The 18,656-nt window shown below is 38.7% G+C and overlaps 1 protein-coding gene across 1 annotated transcript in view; it reads left to right on the top strand.

The window, feature by feature from the left end:
* def6a (DEF6 guanine nucleotide exchange factor a) overlaps positions 1-18,656 on the top strand; it is a 182,492-nt gene that overhangs the window by 148,229 nt on the left and 15,607 nt on the right. The window contains exons 5-9 of the mRNA XM_063065608.1: positions 1,368-1,514; positions 1,639-1,747; positions 2,814-3,004; positions 4,341-4,448; positions 6,578-6,744. Coding sequence (XP_062921678.1) covers positions 1,368-1,514; positions 1,639-1,747; positions 2,814-3,004; positions 4,341-4,448; positions 6,578-6,744 — 722 coding nt within the window. The remainder of the gene's footprint in view (positions 1-1,367; positions 1,515-1,638; positions 1,748-2,813; positions 3,005-4,340; positions 4,449-6,577; positions 6,745-18,656) is intronic.

Raw genomic sequence — 18,656 nt, 5'->3', positions numbered from 1 at the left:
GTGGAATGTAGCTAATGCCTTTAGATAAATATCTGTGCATAATATGGGCAACATGTTCATTTATTCCAGCAATCTGATGAAATTTTAATTCAAAAATGTAAATTCTGTACTCCATTGCTAGAGCATAGGAGAACCAAGTTGGAGTCCTTGTCAGACTTTGGGGAGAGGACTGGTGGTAGGGTTAGTAGCTAGATATCAGAGCTAGTTGAGAGATGGTGGTCTGAGATGGAGCCCAGGTTATTGTAGCAAGGGAACACGATCCCTAGAGATTTGGGAATGGTGAGGGTGGGACTCTGTTCAGAGGTCAGTCCAAGGGGAAGGTGGGTAATGGCATTGCTGGAAATAGGATTGGAGTAGAGGTGTAGTGGCTATCTAAGTTACTGGTCTGAGGAAGGAGTAGGGAGGGAGCAGATTCTCCATAATGTGAGCTTAAAGACTGGACCTTTGGAGGATAGTCAATGATAGGTCCTAGGCATTCTGAGATGAAACTAAGTTATCTTTTTGTATTATGGATCCAGTGCTGGGCTATGATCTCATCTAGGAAATCACCTTGAAACTGCACTGCAATGTGCTTGCTCTGGAAGTGACCTTTGGTAGTCATTTGTTAGAATATTATGAATTAATTTCCCAGGCAATGTTCCAATAGGGTTTACCCAGGGAATTAAATCATCCTGTGCACAACAGTTAAGGAAATTACCTCTTGACTATGTGGGCAATTTTTGACCAAATGAATGCTACTGAATTTCTGCAGAGTTTTGAGTAAACGAGGAAATAGTCGCAGTTGTATTTCATTCCAAAAACAGGTGATTCTTTAAAAAAATGTGTACTGCTGAGAAAAACAGCCCTGTAACTGAATTTCTAGCTGGGTTTCAAATCCTCCTGATAGAAGCTTGCTTGCTGGAAAATGAGATATGGGATCTGTGTAGTAGTCCCGCATCTCTGCTCAAAGGTTTCACCAGTCATAAGGTCAGAAGTAAAGATGTCTCCACCCAGCTCTCCAATCAGTAGTTCCATTCAACAAGAAGTCAGCGTGAATTCTAATGTGAAAGCTGTAATATTGTAACCAAGAGTAATGTTTGATATAAAGGAGGACATAGAAGAAGAATTGAGGCAATAGGAAGTTCTGTTGCTTTGAATGATATTGCAGCAAAGAGACAAGAAACGGTAAGTATATTTATAAAATTTGCTGTGTGGGAAAAACCATTTCTGATTTCTATTCTGCTTGGATCAGATCCTTTGAGCTGTAAAGTGGTCGATTTTTTTTTCTTTGGTAAACCAATCACAAGCAACATTCTGTAGATTGATAGTGTTACAGCTGAATTATCATAATCAGCTTTATTGTTGACTTGCTTTGATTTTATTGTCAGGGTTACTTGTGGAAGAAAGGCCAGTTGAGGCGCAATTGGACAGAGCGGTGGTTTATTCTCAAGCCAAGTACTCTCTCCTACTTTGTGAGTGAGGATCGGAAGGAAAAGAAGGGCAGTATCCCACTGGACCGGAACTGCTGTGTTGAGGTAGACTCGATTAACTAATAATCTGATCACCAACATAGAACATGCCACAAGTTTTATGAAATATGTTGAAGTACTTGTATATACGGTATAAGATTTTATTAATAAACTTTTATTTGCTTTGAAGGTTCTAGCTGACCGAGATGGCAAAAGGTGCATGTTCTGTGTAAAGACCCCATCAAGAACGTATGAGATGAGTGCATCAGACACAAAGCAGCGACAGGAATGGACAACAGGTAAAACAAATCTGAGTCCTGGTGAAATGTCTTGGTCTGAAACGTCCACTGATTATTCCCTTCCATAGATGCTGCAAGATGTGTTGACTTCCTCCAGCATTTTGTGTGTGTTACTCTGTGGGTGTACCTTGTGCTGAGTTACTCTAGCATTTTGTGTGTGTTACTCTGTGGGTGTACCTTGTTGTGCAAAGGCTAATCTTGTTTGTTTTTACTGAAGTCAAGCTTGAACTGTGGTGAAGCTAGAAATTTGACGTTAACTTCCTTCACAGTCTGATATTTATCTGAAAATCTTTGGGAGTCTTATGCTAAAAGTACACTCAGATTTGAAGCAACTGAGGCTATTTGGCCAAGTTACTGTTTTCATTGCATTGTTTTACATAACAGAGTACAGGCCCTTCAGCCCACAATGTTGTACCGACCTTATAACTTACTTAAGATCAATCTAACCCTTCCCTTCCACGTAGCCCTCCATTTTCCCGTCATCCATGTGCCTAACCAAGAGTTTCTTAGATGACCCTAATGTATCTGCCTCTCCCATCCCTGGCAGGGTGTTCCATGTACACAGTCTGTAAAAATAAAAAAAATCTAACCTCTGACATCTCCAACACTTCCCTCCAATCACCTTAAAATTATTTCCCTTTTCCATCCTGGGAAAAAGATTCTGGCTTTCTTATGGGTTTTATGGTTTAAGCTCACAAAACATTGATTCTGCTCCCAGCAATACTACCAAGGAAATCCATGAGTAATATCTCCTGGGGATAAATCAGGAAGCAGGTGAAGATTAACCAAGATTCTGAACCTTCATCACTTTTAGTTGTTAGCAAACGGGCCTGTGTGAAAATTAAGTAAAAACAGCATTTGTCTTGGCTCCAAACTAGATCCTTCCTTATTGCTCACCAGTGGTGATATAGGCCACCAAAATAAGTGTGGATTTACCAGCAGGTGCAAGGATTGATAGATGGTTAACGTTCAAGAAAAATAATGATGAAAGTCTGGGTAGAAAGATGTTGTTAAACTTAAGGATATTACTGTATGCAGTCTCATCTATCTTGATTGCTGCCTTCAGCTATTCAGACAGCTATACGGCTACAAGCGGAGGGAAAGAAGTCGTTACACAAGGACTTGAAACAGAAAAGACGTGATCAAAGAGAGCTTCGAGAGAAGCGAAGGGCAGCAAAAGAGGAAGAGCTGCAGCGACTTAAACAGCTTCAGGAGGAAAAGGAAAGAAAGTTGCAGGAACTAGAATTACTTAAGGAGGTAATGGAAAAGAGCAACGGGAACACAATTTTGCAATGAGGGGCAAGAATAAAACTATTTTTCAATTACAATTTCTAGACAAGGTTGACATGGCAGTTACAATGCCTAACGTACCATAAATAATTTAAGTGTGATATTTGATCAATAATATACTGTATGTTGGTACAATGGGACTTTATTACTGCCAAGATTAAGATTTTCTCTTGAAACCGTAGAAGCACTGCTTAGGCAAATTCTGTTGGAGAGGAAGTTATATCCATGGTCATTGTGTCAGTACATCTAATGAACCAGTCTTTAAATTAACAAAAGCAAAAGCTAAAAGAATCAATATTTAAAAATCTGTGTACAGTTTGTGTGCCTATCTGCACTCCAAAGATCCATTTGTAATGACTTGGAAATTCTTGGTCTGATTTGCAGGCTTAAAAATCTGTGTGTGTGTGTGTGTGTGTGTGTGTGTGTGTGAAGAACAACAGCCACAGAAGACTTTTACTTGTATGTTTTGTGGTGTTTAATTACGAGGGTTTGGGGTTAGGAACTGGCTCAGAGAGCTTACCCAGTGAGCCTCACAAACCAGGAAGGAAACGAGTTTGATTGCTGAATGAGCTGACCTCTGTCCAACTGGCACTAGTGGCGACTGGATTTCTGGAAGAAAAATTGGTTAAGCATGGATACTGGATGAATTCCAGCTTTTTTTCATTGTAGATTTCTGACAATATCAGGCTTCACAAGTACGGTTATTTGAATGAGACTCTGGAAATTATCCATGCTTTATTACAGTAGACAAAAATTCAAGAAGTTGGAGGGAAAGTTGAGGGGGAAGTATCAAACTTTTATTGAATAGATCTGCGGTTGCCATTGGTGGAGGATGTATGATTTTGCCTTTCTGTTAAAAACAATTTGGAACTATAAATAAGAAAATAAATATCTAATTGTGAACACTCCACCAAATGGTTTTAATAACAGAAAGCTTATTTTCACCCCAAAGTGCCATTCAAACATTAAAATTTTTTTATCTTGTCCTATGTGCAGCCTTTTGTCTAAAGACACTGACGTGCCTCATTAAGGCCTGGGAGTAGTTACACTTTATGCCACTGCTCATATGAATGCTTTCCTTCCTCCTGTAGCCCTCACTTGACTGTCTTGTCCCTCTCAAAGTGGGAATACATTGTTGATACTTGCAAATTGATTAACGTACTAAGCTGCACTAAGTGCCATCAAATAAAAAAAGACTATATAAAGATTACTGTGCTTTGATGCATTTTAAAGAGTTTACTATTTGTTCTTTCTAATGTATTGAAACTAATATCCTGAAACATTATTTTATCCTCTACTCCAGGCTCAGCGACAGGCAGAAACATTGCTTAAGGAGGAGAATCAGCGAAGGAAACAGCAGCACGAGGAAATGCAAAGGGCGCTGGAGATACAGCTTCGACAAGCTGAACAGGTTAGGGCCCAATACGGTCCATTTATTTATTGCGATACAATGAGGAGTAGGTCCTTCTGGCCCTTCCAGCAACCCCTGATTCCACCCCAGCCTAATCACGGGGCCAATTAACCTCCCAGCCCAGTAAGTGTTTGGACTGTGGGAGGAAACTGGAGCACCCAGAGGAAACCCACATGGTCATGGGGAGAATGTACAAACTCCTTACAGAGAGCAGGGGAACTGAACCTGGTCACTGGTGGTGTGAGGTGTTATCAATTGGCAATTGCACGTGACTGAAGGGGAGAAAGCTTTGTTGAAAACCCTGTTACTTGGGTCTAAGTCTTCAGTTTGCATTGGGGATCCTAATCACATGTCCACTATATGTAACCACGGTGATTATTTTACATTAATAATTTTTGTTTTTTTTTCCGGCTGATGTATATTTACATTATTTTTGTTCCCATTTTATTCTGTTGGAGGATTTTTGTTCTGATATTTCTGTAAAGAACGACATTTATTTTTACATAATGTAAGGAATACTTCCATTCTTTCCAGCTTTTGTCTCTTCACCCAATTTCTGTTTAATTTAGTTGAGAAAGATGTCTAAATACAATAAATTGCATGCATGTGGTGCCTGAAATGTGGAAAATTCCTCAGATTGCTTCGTTGCCTCAAAACTGCGAGCTGGTAGTAGTGAGAAAGTTGGAAAATATTGATTGACAAAATACTGTCTAGAGGCGGAGGAGGACACCGTGGAGAAGGGTTGATGTGGCAGAGATGATGGGTTGAAGGGAAGAAAGGTCTCATTGAATTCCAGTCACAGAATGGAAGGACCTGTGAATGAGATATATGAACAAGAGTGCAAAGATGGTATTTAATAAGGCATTAATCAGACTGCACTGGAGTGTTGTGAGCAGTTTTGGGCCTCGTATCTAAGAAAGGAATTGGAGAGGAAATACGCGAGTATAAACCCTGGAATGAAAGGTGAATGAGGAGTGAAGCATTTGATGGTTCTGGGCCTGTACTCACTGGAGTTTAAAAGAACGAGAGGGGGATTTCATTAAAACCTATCAAAATATTGAAAATCCCAGACAGAGTGGAAGTGGAGAGGATGTTTTTGCTAATGTGGGAGAGTCTAGGACCAGAATGCACAACCTCAGAAAGGGAGGACATCCCTTTCGAAAACAGTTTCCTTAGACAGGGTGGTGAATCTGTAGAATTCATTGTTACAGATAGTTGCAGAGGACAAGCCATCGGGTATATTTAATGTGGAGGTCAATAGGTTTTTGATTAGTAAGAGTGTCAGAGAAGGTAGGAGAATGGCGTTGAGAGGGAAACTAAATCAGCCATGATGGAATGTCAGATGTAGAATGATTCTTCATTGCTGTTTCCATAACAATTTTGTTCTTACTCGTCAGGATTCAGCCCAAGCTGAACCCCCGAACTTGGGAGGACCGGTGGACCACACTTAGTATGGGCTCTACCCTTTGACCTGTTTGGCATGGGGGTGACCCTACCAAGTGCCAAAGTGAAAAGCCCTGACTCTAGCCAGTATAGCTGTCCAGGTCATTGAGGCACACAAGACTTCAAACCAAGACAAGGTTGTGCTCACCATGTACATGAATATAAAGTGTGCTTCAAAGGACATAAGGAACAGGAAGAATGTTCTTTCGGAGTGTTGGAGAACAAGTTACTCCTGCAGATAAATTATATTTAATTTAAATAAGTATTGTTGATTGAAATTTTAGGTAGGGTTGAATGAGATGAATTTATTTGCAGGTAATGCAGCAATTTTTTCATGTATTGTAACACCAAGCATTATTATATAGTATTATAGCAAATACTGCTGGACAACATGCTTCCATCTTCCTCAGCCCTTGCCGTAGTAAAGTCCCCATGTGATACTTTCTCACCTCCTGCACCAACCTTCCAGACACTTGTTTGAGTGAAATAGTGGTCAATTTTGTGTTGGTGGTTTTGAGTAAACGGTGTTAGGAACAGGACTGAGATTACTGTTATAGTAAGGGCAATTGTCATCCCGTCTCTCAGGTGCTATATTTTGGAATGGATCTCAATTGAAAGTAAGTGGGCCAGTAACCCAGAACAACTTTTGCCAGTTGAGATGTTTAATTACACAGTTTCTTCTTCAGGCTCGAGCCAACATGCAAGCAGAGATGGAATTGAAGGAGGCAGAGGCAGACCGTCAGAAAAAGCGGATTCATGAACTAGAGGATTTGCAGAAACAACTAGAGGAGGCTCTTTATGCTGAAGTAACTGCTCGGCAGGACGAGGAAGCAAAGAGATATGCACAGACCAGGTAAGAGTAAAATACAGATGTGCTTAAAGCTAGATCAAAAGGTATCAATGAATTTAACTATTACATTGGAAAACAGGAATCTATAGATCAGTTAATTTAACATCTGTCATAGAGAAAATGTAAAAATTTTTATTAAAGATATTTCAGTGGGCCAGTTAGGAAAACAAATCAATGTATCAGGCAAGGTCAATGTGTTTTTACAAACGGAAATCATGTTTGACAAGTTAATTGGCATGCATTGATATGGAAAACGATATTGGGGAAAGCAGAGGATAAAATGAGCTTAAATTTCCAGAAGACATTTGAAAAGGTCATTGTGAGTCATAAAGTCAGAGAAAAGTACAGCACAGAAACAAGCCCTTCGGCCCATCTAGTCCATGCTTGAACAATTTAAATTGTCTTCTCCCATCAACCTCCACCTGGACCAAAGCTCTCCATATCCCTACTATCCATGTATCTATCCAAACTTTTTTAAAATGTTGAAATCAAGCTTGCATGTACAACTTATGCTGATGGCTCGTTCCACACTCTCATGACCCTCTGCATGATAAAGTTTCCCCTGCTTCCTTCAAACCTCACATTTCATCCTTAACCCATGACCTCTAGTTGTTGTCCCTCCTAACCTCAGAAAAAGCCTGCTTGAATTTGCCCTATCTATACCCCTCATAATTTTGTATACATCTATCAAATCTCAATCCTTTATGTTCCAAATAATAAGGTCCTAACCTATTCAATCTTTCCTTATAACTCAGATTCTCCAGACCCAGCAACATCCTTCTAAATTTTCTCTGTACTCTTTCAACCTTCCATTCTTTCTGTAGGTAGGTGATCAAAAATGCACACAATACTCCAAATTAGGCCCTACCAACGTCTTGTACAACTTCAAGATGACATCCCATCTCCTGTACTCATTGGATAGATTTATGAAGACCAATGTGCCAAAAGCTTTCTTTACGACCCTATTTACCTGTGATGCCACTTTCAACGAATTATGGACTTATATTTCCAAATCCCTTTGTTCTACCACACTCCTCAGTGCCCTACCGTTCACTGCGTAAGACCTACCCTGGCTGCTCCTATTGAACACCTGGCACTTGTCTACATTAAATTCCATCAGCCATTTCTCAGCCCATTTTTCCAGCTGGTTCAGATCCCACTGCAAGCCATGGTCATCTTCCTCACTGTTCACTACATCCCCAATCTTGGTCTCATCTGCGAATTTGCTGATCCAGTTAACCACATTATCATCCAGATCGTCGTGGGAAAATAAAACTTCATCATGTACAAGGTAACATGTTGATTTGGATAGAAGACTGGCTGGTGAACAGAGAATAGGCATAAATGGGTTTTTTTCTTAATCCAAATATAATGGGGTGAGTGCTACAGAGGGAGTTGGTGCTAGAGCTTCAGCTTTCTACAAGTTATTGGGGAAAAAGGAGTTGACTGAAGGAACTGATAGTATGGTTGCTAAATTTGTTGTTGACCTAATGATAGGCAGGAAAGTCCGTTGAACATGAGGCTACAAAAGGGTATTGTTAAAGTTAAGGAATTGGGTAAAGGTCAGGCAAATGGAGTATAAAGTGGATAAATGTAAAATTGTCTACTTGGGCAGAATTATGTGTATAATCTAAATTGAGAGAGACTGTAGAGTTCTGAAATGCGGGGAGGTCTAGATGTCCTAGTGTATATGGAAGGCTAGAATGGAAGTGTTAGAATTATGCCCATGCTGAACAAAGTGCCTCCTGAGCCAGTCCCATTTTCCTGGATTTGGTCCACATCCCTCTAAACCTTCCCTATCAATGAACCTGTAACTGTACCTACCTATACCACTTCCTCTGGGAACTTGTTTGATGTACCCATCAGTCTCTGTGTTTACATATTTTAAAAATCCTCTCAGGTTCCGTTTAAATCTTCCCTTAAACCTATGCCCTGTAGTTCTAGACCTCCCTACCCTGAGGGGAAAAAAACCTGCGACCATCCAATTTATTTATGTTACCAATCAGCCTCCTTTGCTCTAGGGAAAACAATCTAGCCTATCCAGTCTCTCCTCATATCTCAAGCCTTCGACCATGTAAATTTTTTTCTGCTCCTTCTCTAGCTTAATCACGTTCTTTCTTGGTGTTCCAGAACTGCATGTAATATTCCAGGTGTGGTCTCACCAACATCTTCTACAGCTGTAACATGATGTATCAATTCTTGTACTAATGCCCCATCCAATGAAGACAAGTTCTTCTTCACCACTTTGCTGATCTGTTTCTCCACTTTCAGGGAACTGTATTTGTACCAATATAATCTGCGTGATGTTGGTGAAAAATCCAATCTCTCTGTTCAACAACGCTCCCTAGGGGCCTGCCATTTATTATGCAAACCTTGCCGTGATTTAACTTCCAAAGATGCGTCAATTCTCTGAGTTAAGATCCATCTACCATTCTTTAGGTCACTTTCCCAATTAACATAGAACAGCACAACACTGTACAGGCACTTCAGCCCACAATGTTGTACCTCTGGTGTATTTAATATTTCAGGAATATTTGAGTAATCTTGTAAATATATTGTATGATTAAGCATTCTTTACTTAATTCAGTATGAGTTATATGTAAGACTGGCAGATGTCATTACATCACCATGTTTTACGGGTGCACCTACTAAAAAGAAATTAAGTACACACTCATCCTAGCTCCTGTGTTTGATGCGCAGCATGTTTTTTATCTTTGGAAGGGGAGACAGAGATGTTCAAGTTTTTTTTAAAGTGCAGCGCATGTTTCTTTGGAAGGGGGAGAGAAAAGTTCAAATTAAAGTTAAAAAACAGACAAAATTCACAGGTTCATGAACAGTGAGTACTGGGCGATAATAAATTTTAAAAAAGCAGAATTGGCTGGTACATTGGAAAGATAGACATGTTTGATTGCACAACAGATAACGGGATGATATATACTGAACAAATTGAGCAGTATCTGAAGCAAAAGAAGTAGCCTATGAAAAGTGAACACCAGTATTACTGAGTACTTCTTCTTCATGTGCCTTGCATGTTACACACTTGGGCAATCATGGGTTTTCCACATCGAATGATCCCATGCAGCATCAATTATATCTCACACACTTAGATCTGTTAGTTCTTTCACAGTGTCCATATATTTTCCTCTTTGCCTTCCTCTTCCGCGTTTCCCAGGCATACGGCCTTGTAATGTAAGGCTTTCTATTTCTCCCTTTCTGATGACATGGCCCAGGAATTTAAGTTTCCTCTCATTTAATGTTCTCATTAAAGATCTTTTTGTATGGGCACGTTGGAGTACTGTCTCATTAGTTACCTATCTCTATATGATATCTTCAGCATTCTTCTAAGAAACCACATTTCTGTTGCTTCTAAGTTTCTTTGGAGTTCTGGTGTTATAGTCCATGTTTCAGAAGCATACAGCAAGATTGACCAGATGTAACATTTTAGTAGCCTAAGCCTTGTTGTTATAGAGATGTATCTGTTGGTAAAAATGGGTTTCATTTTTTGGAAGTTGACTTTAGCAATGGCAATTCTTCTTTTTATTTCTACTTTACTTCTAGCATCTTGTGATATAAAGCTACAAAGATAATTAAAGCTGCTCTTTTATTCAATCTCTTGGTTACCGATGTACAATTGGCAGTTGGGAGTATCCTGTTGTTTTGATATTACCATTCATTTGTTTTTTTTTACAGTTGACGGTTAGACCAAAACCTGCACTTGTTTGTACTCCTTTGTCTAGGAGGATTTGTAGGTCTTCTGCAGCACTTGCTATTAGAGTGGTATCGTCTGCATATCTTATATTGTTGAAGTTAACACCTCCAATTTTTATCCCATTTAGGTATTCTATTTCTCCGAGAATCATTTCACTATAGATACTAAATAATTCCGGTGAGGCAACGCATCCCTGTCTAACTCTTCTTCGAATTTTAGTTCAACTGCTTATATTATCATCAATAATTACTGCTGTCGTTTGGTTCCAATATAAATTTTGAAGCAGTTGTTGGTCCCTTCCGTCAATGTTTAGTTTAGTGAGAATTTGAAATGATTTTTCAAGTTGCACTTTGTCGAATGCTTTAGTGAAATCAGTAAATCATTTTGATATTCAATTGCCCTTTCTGAAAGCATTCGTAGTATGAAAATTGCGTACCTAGTTCCTCTAGCCTCAATAAACCCATATTGCAGTTTAGAAGTTTCTGGGCTTAACTTGTTTTTAATTCGACTCAGATCAATTCTCAACAAAATCCTTATTATGTGACTCATAAGACTGATTGTTCTATAATTTTCACAGTCAATAGTTCCATGAATTTTTCGCAGAGTTATAAATACTGATTTCAAGAGATCGTCAAGCAATACACCAGACTCGTATATGGCATTAAACAGTTCAAAAAGAATATCTATGCCCAGATCTTCTAGGGCTTGTTTCATTTCCACTGAAATTTCATCAGGTCCAGGGGCTTTACCCTGTTTCATGCTTTCATTGCTGTAGTTATTTCTTCTTTGGTAATAGGTAAGCCAGAATTAGGGTGTTTATTATCTGGGGGTTCCCCTCTATCATCCTCAAACAGCTGCTCTATATATTGAATCCACCTCTCACATACCTTAACAACAGGAATTCTGCAGATGCTGGAAATTCAAGCAACACACATAAAAGTTGCTGGTGAACGCAGCAGGCCAGGCAGCATCTCTAGGAAGAGGTGCAGTCGACGTTTCAGGCCGAGACCCTTCATCAGGACTAGGACTTCATAGTCCTGACGAAGGGTCTCGGCCTGAAACGTCGACTGCACCTCTTCCTAGAGATGCTGCCTGGCCTGCTGCGTTCACCAGCAACTCTCACATACCTTATCTGGATCTGTTAGTATGGATCCGTCAATAGTACAATAGGTGGAAAAGCACACAGTTTTCTTAGAAGTTTAACAGCTCCAACCAGTCCAGGCGGAATGAGCTTTACTGATGTTGTGAACGTAATGCAGGAACATTTAGAACCAAAACTATTGTTGATTGCAGAATGCTTTAGGGTTCATAAGTGGAATTATCAAAAGCATATTTTCATAACCATTGAGAGCATTCTTTCTACATGGAGCGTTGTCATAGGAAGGCAGCATCCATGGTGAGGGAAAACTGTCACTCAGGTCATTCCCTCTTCTCACTGCTGCCGTCAGGACAAAGGTACAGGAGCCTCAGGACTCACACCACCATGTTCAGCAACAGTTATTAACCCTATACCATCAGGCTCTTGAGCCAAAGGGGTTAACTTAGCTTCACTTGCCCCATCATTGAAATGTTCTCACAATCTATGGGCTTACTTTCAAGGGCTCTTCACCTCATGCCCTCAATATTCATTGCTTATTTATTTATTATTTGTTTCTTTTTGTATTTGCACAGTTTGTTGTCTTTTGCACACTAGTTGCACACCCAAGTTGGTACGGTCTTTTACTGATTCTATTATGGTTATTATTCTATTATGGATTTATTGAGTATGCCTATATGAAATTGAATCTCGGAATTGTATATGGTGATAATTATGTACTTTGATAATAAATTCACTTTGCCTACTTCCCTGAGGATGCACTGAGAGGTCATTTAGTTTGTGGAATCTTACAAGAAAGCATTCAAAAACATCTAACTGAAGCACAAATCACACTTGAAAGAGCAGTTGAAATTGCTGTATCAATGGAAACAGCAGTAAGAGATGCAATTGAGTTGCGTCAGGAATGAAAGTGAGCATGAACAAAATTGCAAAATCTAAACAGAAACCTGCCTGGCCAAACAAATTGTGTTAACCATTGTGGCAGGGGCTCACGTACACCAGACCAATATAGATTAAAGATGAAAATTGCAGAAAATGCAACAACATAGGACACATACAAAGAGCATGTTGTGCAGACAAAAATAAAAGGATTGCACAGAGATGAAGATTAAAAAGTCAGGGAGCAGATTCAAGAAGAGCTTTAACCCGCGTGGTGTTGATGAAAAAACAGAAACATCTGATTTAAGATGGAGTTGGTGAAGGTCACCGAATACTTGCCAGAGGAAAAAAATAAATACTTTATTAATGAAACTTTTTCTTGTAAACGATCACTGCAAACAATAGCCTGTAACTTACCTGCTAGAGTTGAGCTGTTGAACCGCCTGTACGAACTGGCATTTTTGTGGTGTAAACTGAAATCTCGAAGGTGCAGGACAGTTGCAGTGTGGCATGTTCGGACTGAATCAAGGTGCAGGAGTCTGAGCTGGAGTCAATATATGGCCGTTGCTGGAGCAGCTTTGGGGGCGATTTGATGTGGCAGAACCGAGGTGGAGCGCCGGCCAAAAGTGAGGAAAGGTTGGGCCGAATTGGACTGGTCGTGTATGGGCTGAATTGAGGCAGTGGGGCTCGGCCCCGAGAGTATATCGAAGCGGCGAGACCTGGGTGTGAAAGCAAGGAATGACTCCAAGTTTGGATGATTTAAGTGCTGGACCAGATTGAGAAGTTTAGGGTGCTGGGGCTAGAGGCTCACTGCACTATGACTGCAGACTCCGCTATCAGCTGGCTTCCTGTCTGTGATTTACTTCCATGAAATTCAGTTCTGAATTTTATTTACTTACTTATATTGTTTGTACAATTTGTTTTGTTTTTTCTGCACATTGGGTGTTTGTTTTTTTTAAATGGGTTTTTACTGGGTTTCATTCTGCTATAGCTGCCCGTAAGGAGACAAATCTTAAGGTTGTATAAAGTAGATATACCTTGATAACACTGGACAAAAAAAGATTTTGTTTCCTGAATACTTTTTGGTATATCGTATGAATTTTATGCTGCTGATCATGAAAATCACCATGAAACTTCCCTATCATATACTTTATTTTAAATCGACTGTATTTGTTCTTTCAATTCGTAATTCAAGGCAATTAAAATGTTGCCCACAATGTAAGCTGAAAAGTTTTCTATCTTGACCAGATGTGTCTGGGCATGCAGAGGCAGGGCGGATGCTTCTTGGCAGGACAGGTTTTAGAAAGGATATAAATTTCCATGAAGGATTTCGATACTTGAGACAGATGTTTCCCAGAATAACTGGTTCCAAGATTAAGGAAGGCATTTTTTCATTGGTCCACAAATCAAACAGGTCATCAATGACAGGCAATTTGAAGAACTTCTAGTGGGACCAGAGAAAATCGCATGGATGGCATTCAAGGATGTCGTTGAAACTTTTCTTAGCAACTATAGAACACCGAACTACATGCAGCTGGTTGACAACATGCTTCATGCATACAAAACCAAGAGGTGCAACATGTCACCAAAGATTCGTTTTCTGCATTCCCATTTAGACCTCTTCTGTTCAAATCTTGGTGCTCTCAGTGAAAAGCATGGCGAAAGGTTTCACCAGGACATTGTGGTCTTGGGGAAACGGTGTCAGCGCAACTGGAATCCATCAATGCTGGCTGATTATTGTTGGACACTTAAGCCAGCAGATAAATATATATATAAATAAATATAATGGATAGGTTGTCTTATGAAAGGAAGTTGAGCAGGCTGGACTGGTGTCCACTGGAGTTTGGAACAGTTGAATAGCAATTTGATTGACCTTGGAAGTGAGGAAAGTAAGAGAAGATTTATTTGAGTGAATGTGGAGAGGATGCGTCCTTTTACGGAAGAGCTTAAAAAATAGTAGCCACTGATTAAAAATAAGAAGACACTTCTTTTCCAAGGGTTGCTGTGCTCTGAAGATCTCTTCCTCACAGGGTGCTGGGAACAGAATATTTGTTGATAGTTTTCTAGTAAGCAAGGAGTAAAAGGTTATTTTGAGATTTATGATTATATTCAAATCAGCCATAACCTCATTGAATTAGCTGAAAGTCTCAAAGGGTCGAGCAACCTACACTTAATTTGTAACTTTGCATGTACAAACGCTTGTATATACGTGATGGAAATATGATGGAATAGAACTGATACACAATTTATGATTACTTGGTAATGACTAACATCTTAATTATAATCATGAATCTTGGAGAGAAAAGAAGAAATATTTTTTTAAAACCATGAGTACCATCAACTACTCAAACTTTTAAGTTTCCTTTGCCAAAGAATACTTCACTCACTCCTCTCCTAAGCTTTGGATTTACAAAACACAAGCCTACTGCCATTTAATTACTACTTTGAGTTTTCTTTTGTTGAATATATACAACCACACTTCTGTTCTTGGCCTTCAGTTTTCTCAATTTAATATGTGTCTCACAGGAAAATCAGTATTTATCTGTTTGTTGCTAATATTGTCAACCATGGTGGAATCTTCTGGAAAATGCAAAGGTCCTGAGCATATAGTAATCACCAACGTATAGTTAGAAATATTGTCCTTGAAAATTTCTAACTCATTTATCCTTCTCCCAAGCATGTGCTTCTATTAATGTAGTGAAGCTGGTTGGATTATTCGCACTGTCGATATTGTTTTACATGCAGTAGCAAGTCGTCAATATTACTGTATTGTTAAATAAACATTGCACCAGCAAACTGAACCAACTTGTAGTGTCTGATGTAAACCATGTAATTTATTATACACTTGGAGAGTGAGCTTTTATTTAATCTCACCAACGTTATCAGGCTTAAAATAAATGAGATTGTTGGCTCCATCTTTACTAATCCTATTATTCATCTTTGTTTAAATTCTGTATCTTGGGAAACATCAAATATGTCAATGATTTGATCCTATGATTGTGTCATTACCTATACCAGATTTCTTTATGGCTGGCTGCAGTCCATTTGGTTTAAAGTTGTCACTCCTGTTATGTTTAGTCTGTTTTGCTACCCCTGTAATCTCCTTGCATATTGTGTAATACTCTTCTTCAATTATCCCCGGTTACTTTTTCTTCAGTTTGCGGTAAAATGTAAATATAAAAGGATTTTTTTTTCCCCCAAAATGTCCAGTATTCCTAGTCTGGAAAGGTCAAAGGATCTCAATCCATCAGAGAAGTAACTTGTAGAAAAGAACATTAAAAGAGAAAGGGTAGCCCAATTTGTCTTCTGGAATGTATGGAGCTTGGAAATGAAGTTGGGCATTGGCCCATACTGGCCTAATGGCAGTCCTTGAAATTGTCAAATGCAGATGTTTTGGAGCATCTCCCACAAAACTGGAGTTATATTCTTGCCTTATTTAAATTATAAATTTTTTATGAAATCCTGTGCAATAAGAAAATACATTTTCTTTTATTTGCTATTGTGATGGTATTGGGTTTGCTGACCACAAGGGATTTAAGCTCAAAGATCTTAAACCCTATTGGATATAAATAGTCACAAATATTCTCACTAAAGGGAGATAATACTCTTAACTACCCCTGATCTTCAAAAACTAGTTTACTTCCCTGTTTATTCTCTGTGCAAGTTTTAGCTGCCAATAGCCACTATTTGAGCAGTGGGTTCTCCTTCCCTACCAAGGAGAAGATGCTTCCAGTTTACAAAGCAGCTTAAAATACAATTCATTTATTTATAGTGGTACATGTTTAATTCCACATATTTTTAAATACACATTTAAAACACAGAGCATTTCTATCTTAAACATTTATTTCACAATTACAAACTTTTTTTGAAAAAGCACAAAGCATTTCTTAAACTCGGGTGCAATCCTATAAGCTAAGAAGACATACCATGATTGTGGACGGGTAAGTTGCCTGTCACAGAAACTGAAGCTAGAGGACTGGATTCTATTCACCATGTTTTCCTATCATTCATCTTGACTTTTTTCAACACTCCTAATAAGCCTGAACTTATACCCTTTTCCTATTACTTGGGTGACTTCACACGCATATCATACTTCCTCAGATGTCCTTTCAACACAAACAGACTAAAACCATTTTGGAGACAGAGTTTTTCAATTCCCTACTATTAATGCTGTAAAGCTGTGACGCTAACTTCCTTGAGCACAGAAAACTTTCCAACTACAAATACATATAGTTATTGATAGGCCAAATAATATTCTCCATCTGTTCTGCAAGCTTCCTTGAACCCAGCAACTTAAGAGTCGCTTGTCTGTTTGAAACAACCCATTAATACTACATCATGAGCAATATTAAAGCAGTTGTTTTGAGCTGAACCTTACTTCTCCTGGACAAAACATCTACTATTCACAAAGCTTATTTGCAAAGCTGGTCTTTAGACAATACTTGTTTTATCCTCAAGGTGATTAGTGGTAACTTCCCATTTATATGTCAAGAACTGAAAACTGACTTTGCTTTACAACCAGCTAACAGTTGGTATTTGGGTGCTTACTTGTAGTACCTCTGTTTGTGATTTTACAAGTGGCTGATGCTGTGTTTAGAAAGCAAGATTATCAAACAACCAAGAGAAGGCGACCTTACTGGGTAAGAAGTGAATATCCATCACACCAGTTAAATGTTAACTGCAATTTGTAGTACAGAAGCAAACCATTCACTCACCTCCTGCAGCTCAAGTCACTTCATCTCATTATCATGCATTCTTTCTCAAATACTTATGCAGTTTACTCTTGAGTGTGTTTATGATATTAACCTTAATTATTCCTTTTGGTATCAAGTTCTCGTGTCGTAGTACTGAAACATAACCTTTAGTTACTATTTGGAGAAAAACACAAAACATGATTCTAACAGTGTCTCCCATCAGAGTTGCTGGTGAACGCAGCAGGCCAGGCAGCATCTCTAGGAAGAGGTACAGTCGACCTCTCGACCTGAAACGTCGACTGTACCTCTTCCTAGAGATGCTGCCTGGCCTGCTGCATTCACCAGCAACTTTGATGTGTGTTGCTTGAATTTCCAGCATCTGCAGAATTCCTGTTGTTTGCGTTTCTAACAGTGTCTTTATGATTAACATTTTAAGAGAAATGCGTATTATTGTTGATGTTTCAATAATCTGCTGAAACCAGTAAACTTTCTGTAACTTTTCTTACCCTTTCCTGAACAGAACAATCTGCTGTTTCTTTTGGGCTTTCATTGATGAATAATTGCTTAATTGAACAATGTATTTCAGCTTTTGATGTAACCATATTAAAGATTTTGAATTTCTCAAGTGAACTAAACCTCGATTCGTCCACATAATTTTTTTTTGCGGAGTTTAATAGGTTCATTTGATTGCAAGTTTTATGATGTTGATGAATGTCTAGTTAATTTATGTTATGGGTTTAATGAGAATACAAAAACAGCGTTAATCTAGTAAAGGAAGGGGAAGTGTAAGAATGTATTGTTGATTCAAACATTTTTAAAATATTTTGTATAAAGTGACTCTATAAATCACAGATAACTAGTTCTGGTGAGAGGGGAGCTGTGCACTGACATAAGTGATCACATAGAACACATTAAAACATTAAAATAATATAAAATTACATTTTCTAAACTAAACCAAATGTGGTGATTTGCATTTCTGCACTGGATTGCTAATTACTCCCCTGAGACAGAGTTCAGGATCCTTCAGTGTTCTGGAACTAATTTTTAGTGCAGCTGTTTTGAAGCTTGGTTGTTTTCATGAACACAGCTGATTTATCAAGAAAGTGCTAACTGCAGGAATGAATAGACTTTAACCATATCAGTATGAGAGATGTATTAATCCATAAACAAAATTAAAGTACAACTTGAAAATTCATCATTTGGTAGTAGCTAATCCCTTAATAATAACTGGTCCAACTTTTGAGGCAAAGTGTAAATGCATTCAATGGTTTTTAAATTGCCGATAAGTTGAGCCATTATGATTTATGTTTGTGAGCTGGATCTTTTGACCCAACACTACTGTTACTGCCAGAAATTATTCATGTTTTATTGCATTGACAGGCATTTTTACCCTACCATGAAGCTGCATTGTTCAGTCTTCTTTGGGCTACTCAGTTCTCATGCTGGGAAGTTTACCCACTCAGATTGCGCGTGGTTAATCTGTGAGGTTATATTTATTTGAGCTTATTTTATTATTACATTACTTTCAGTATTTAAA

This window comes from Mobula hypostoma, chromosome 13 (genome assembly GCF_963921235.1).
Source record: "Mobula hypostoma chromosome 13, sMobHyp1.1, whole genome shotgun sequence".
In the NCBI taxonomy this organism is placed as follows: Eukaryota; Metazoa; Chordata; class Chondrichthyes; order Myliobatiformes; family Myliobatidae; genus Mobula; species Mobula hypostoma.
Note: the sequence above shows the minus strand (reverse complement) of the source record. Positions and strands in the feature narration are given on the sequence as shown.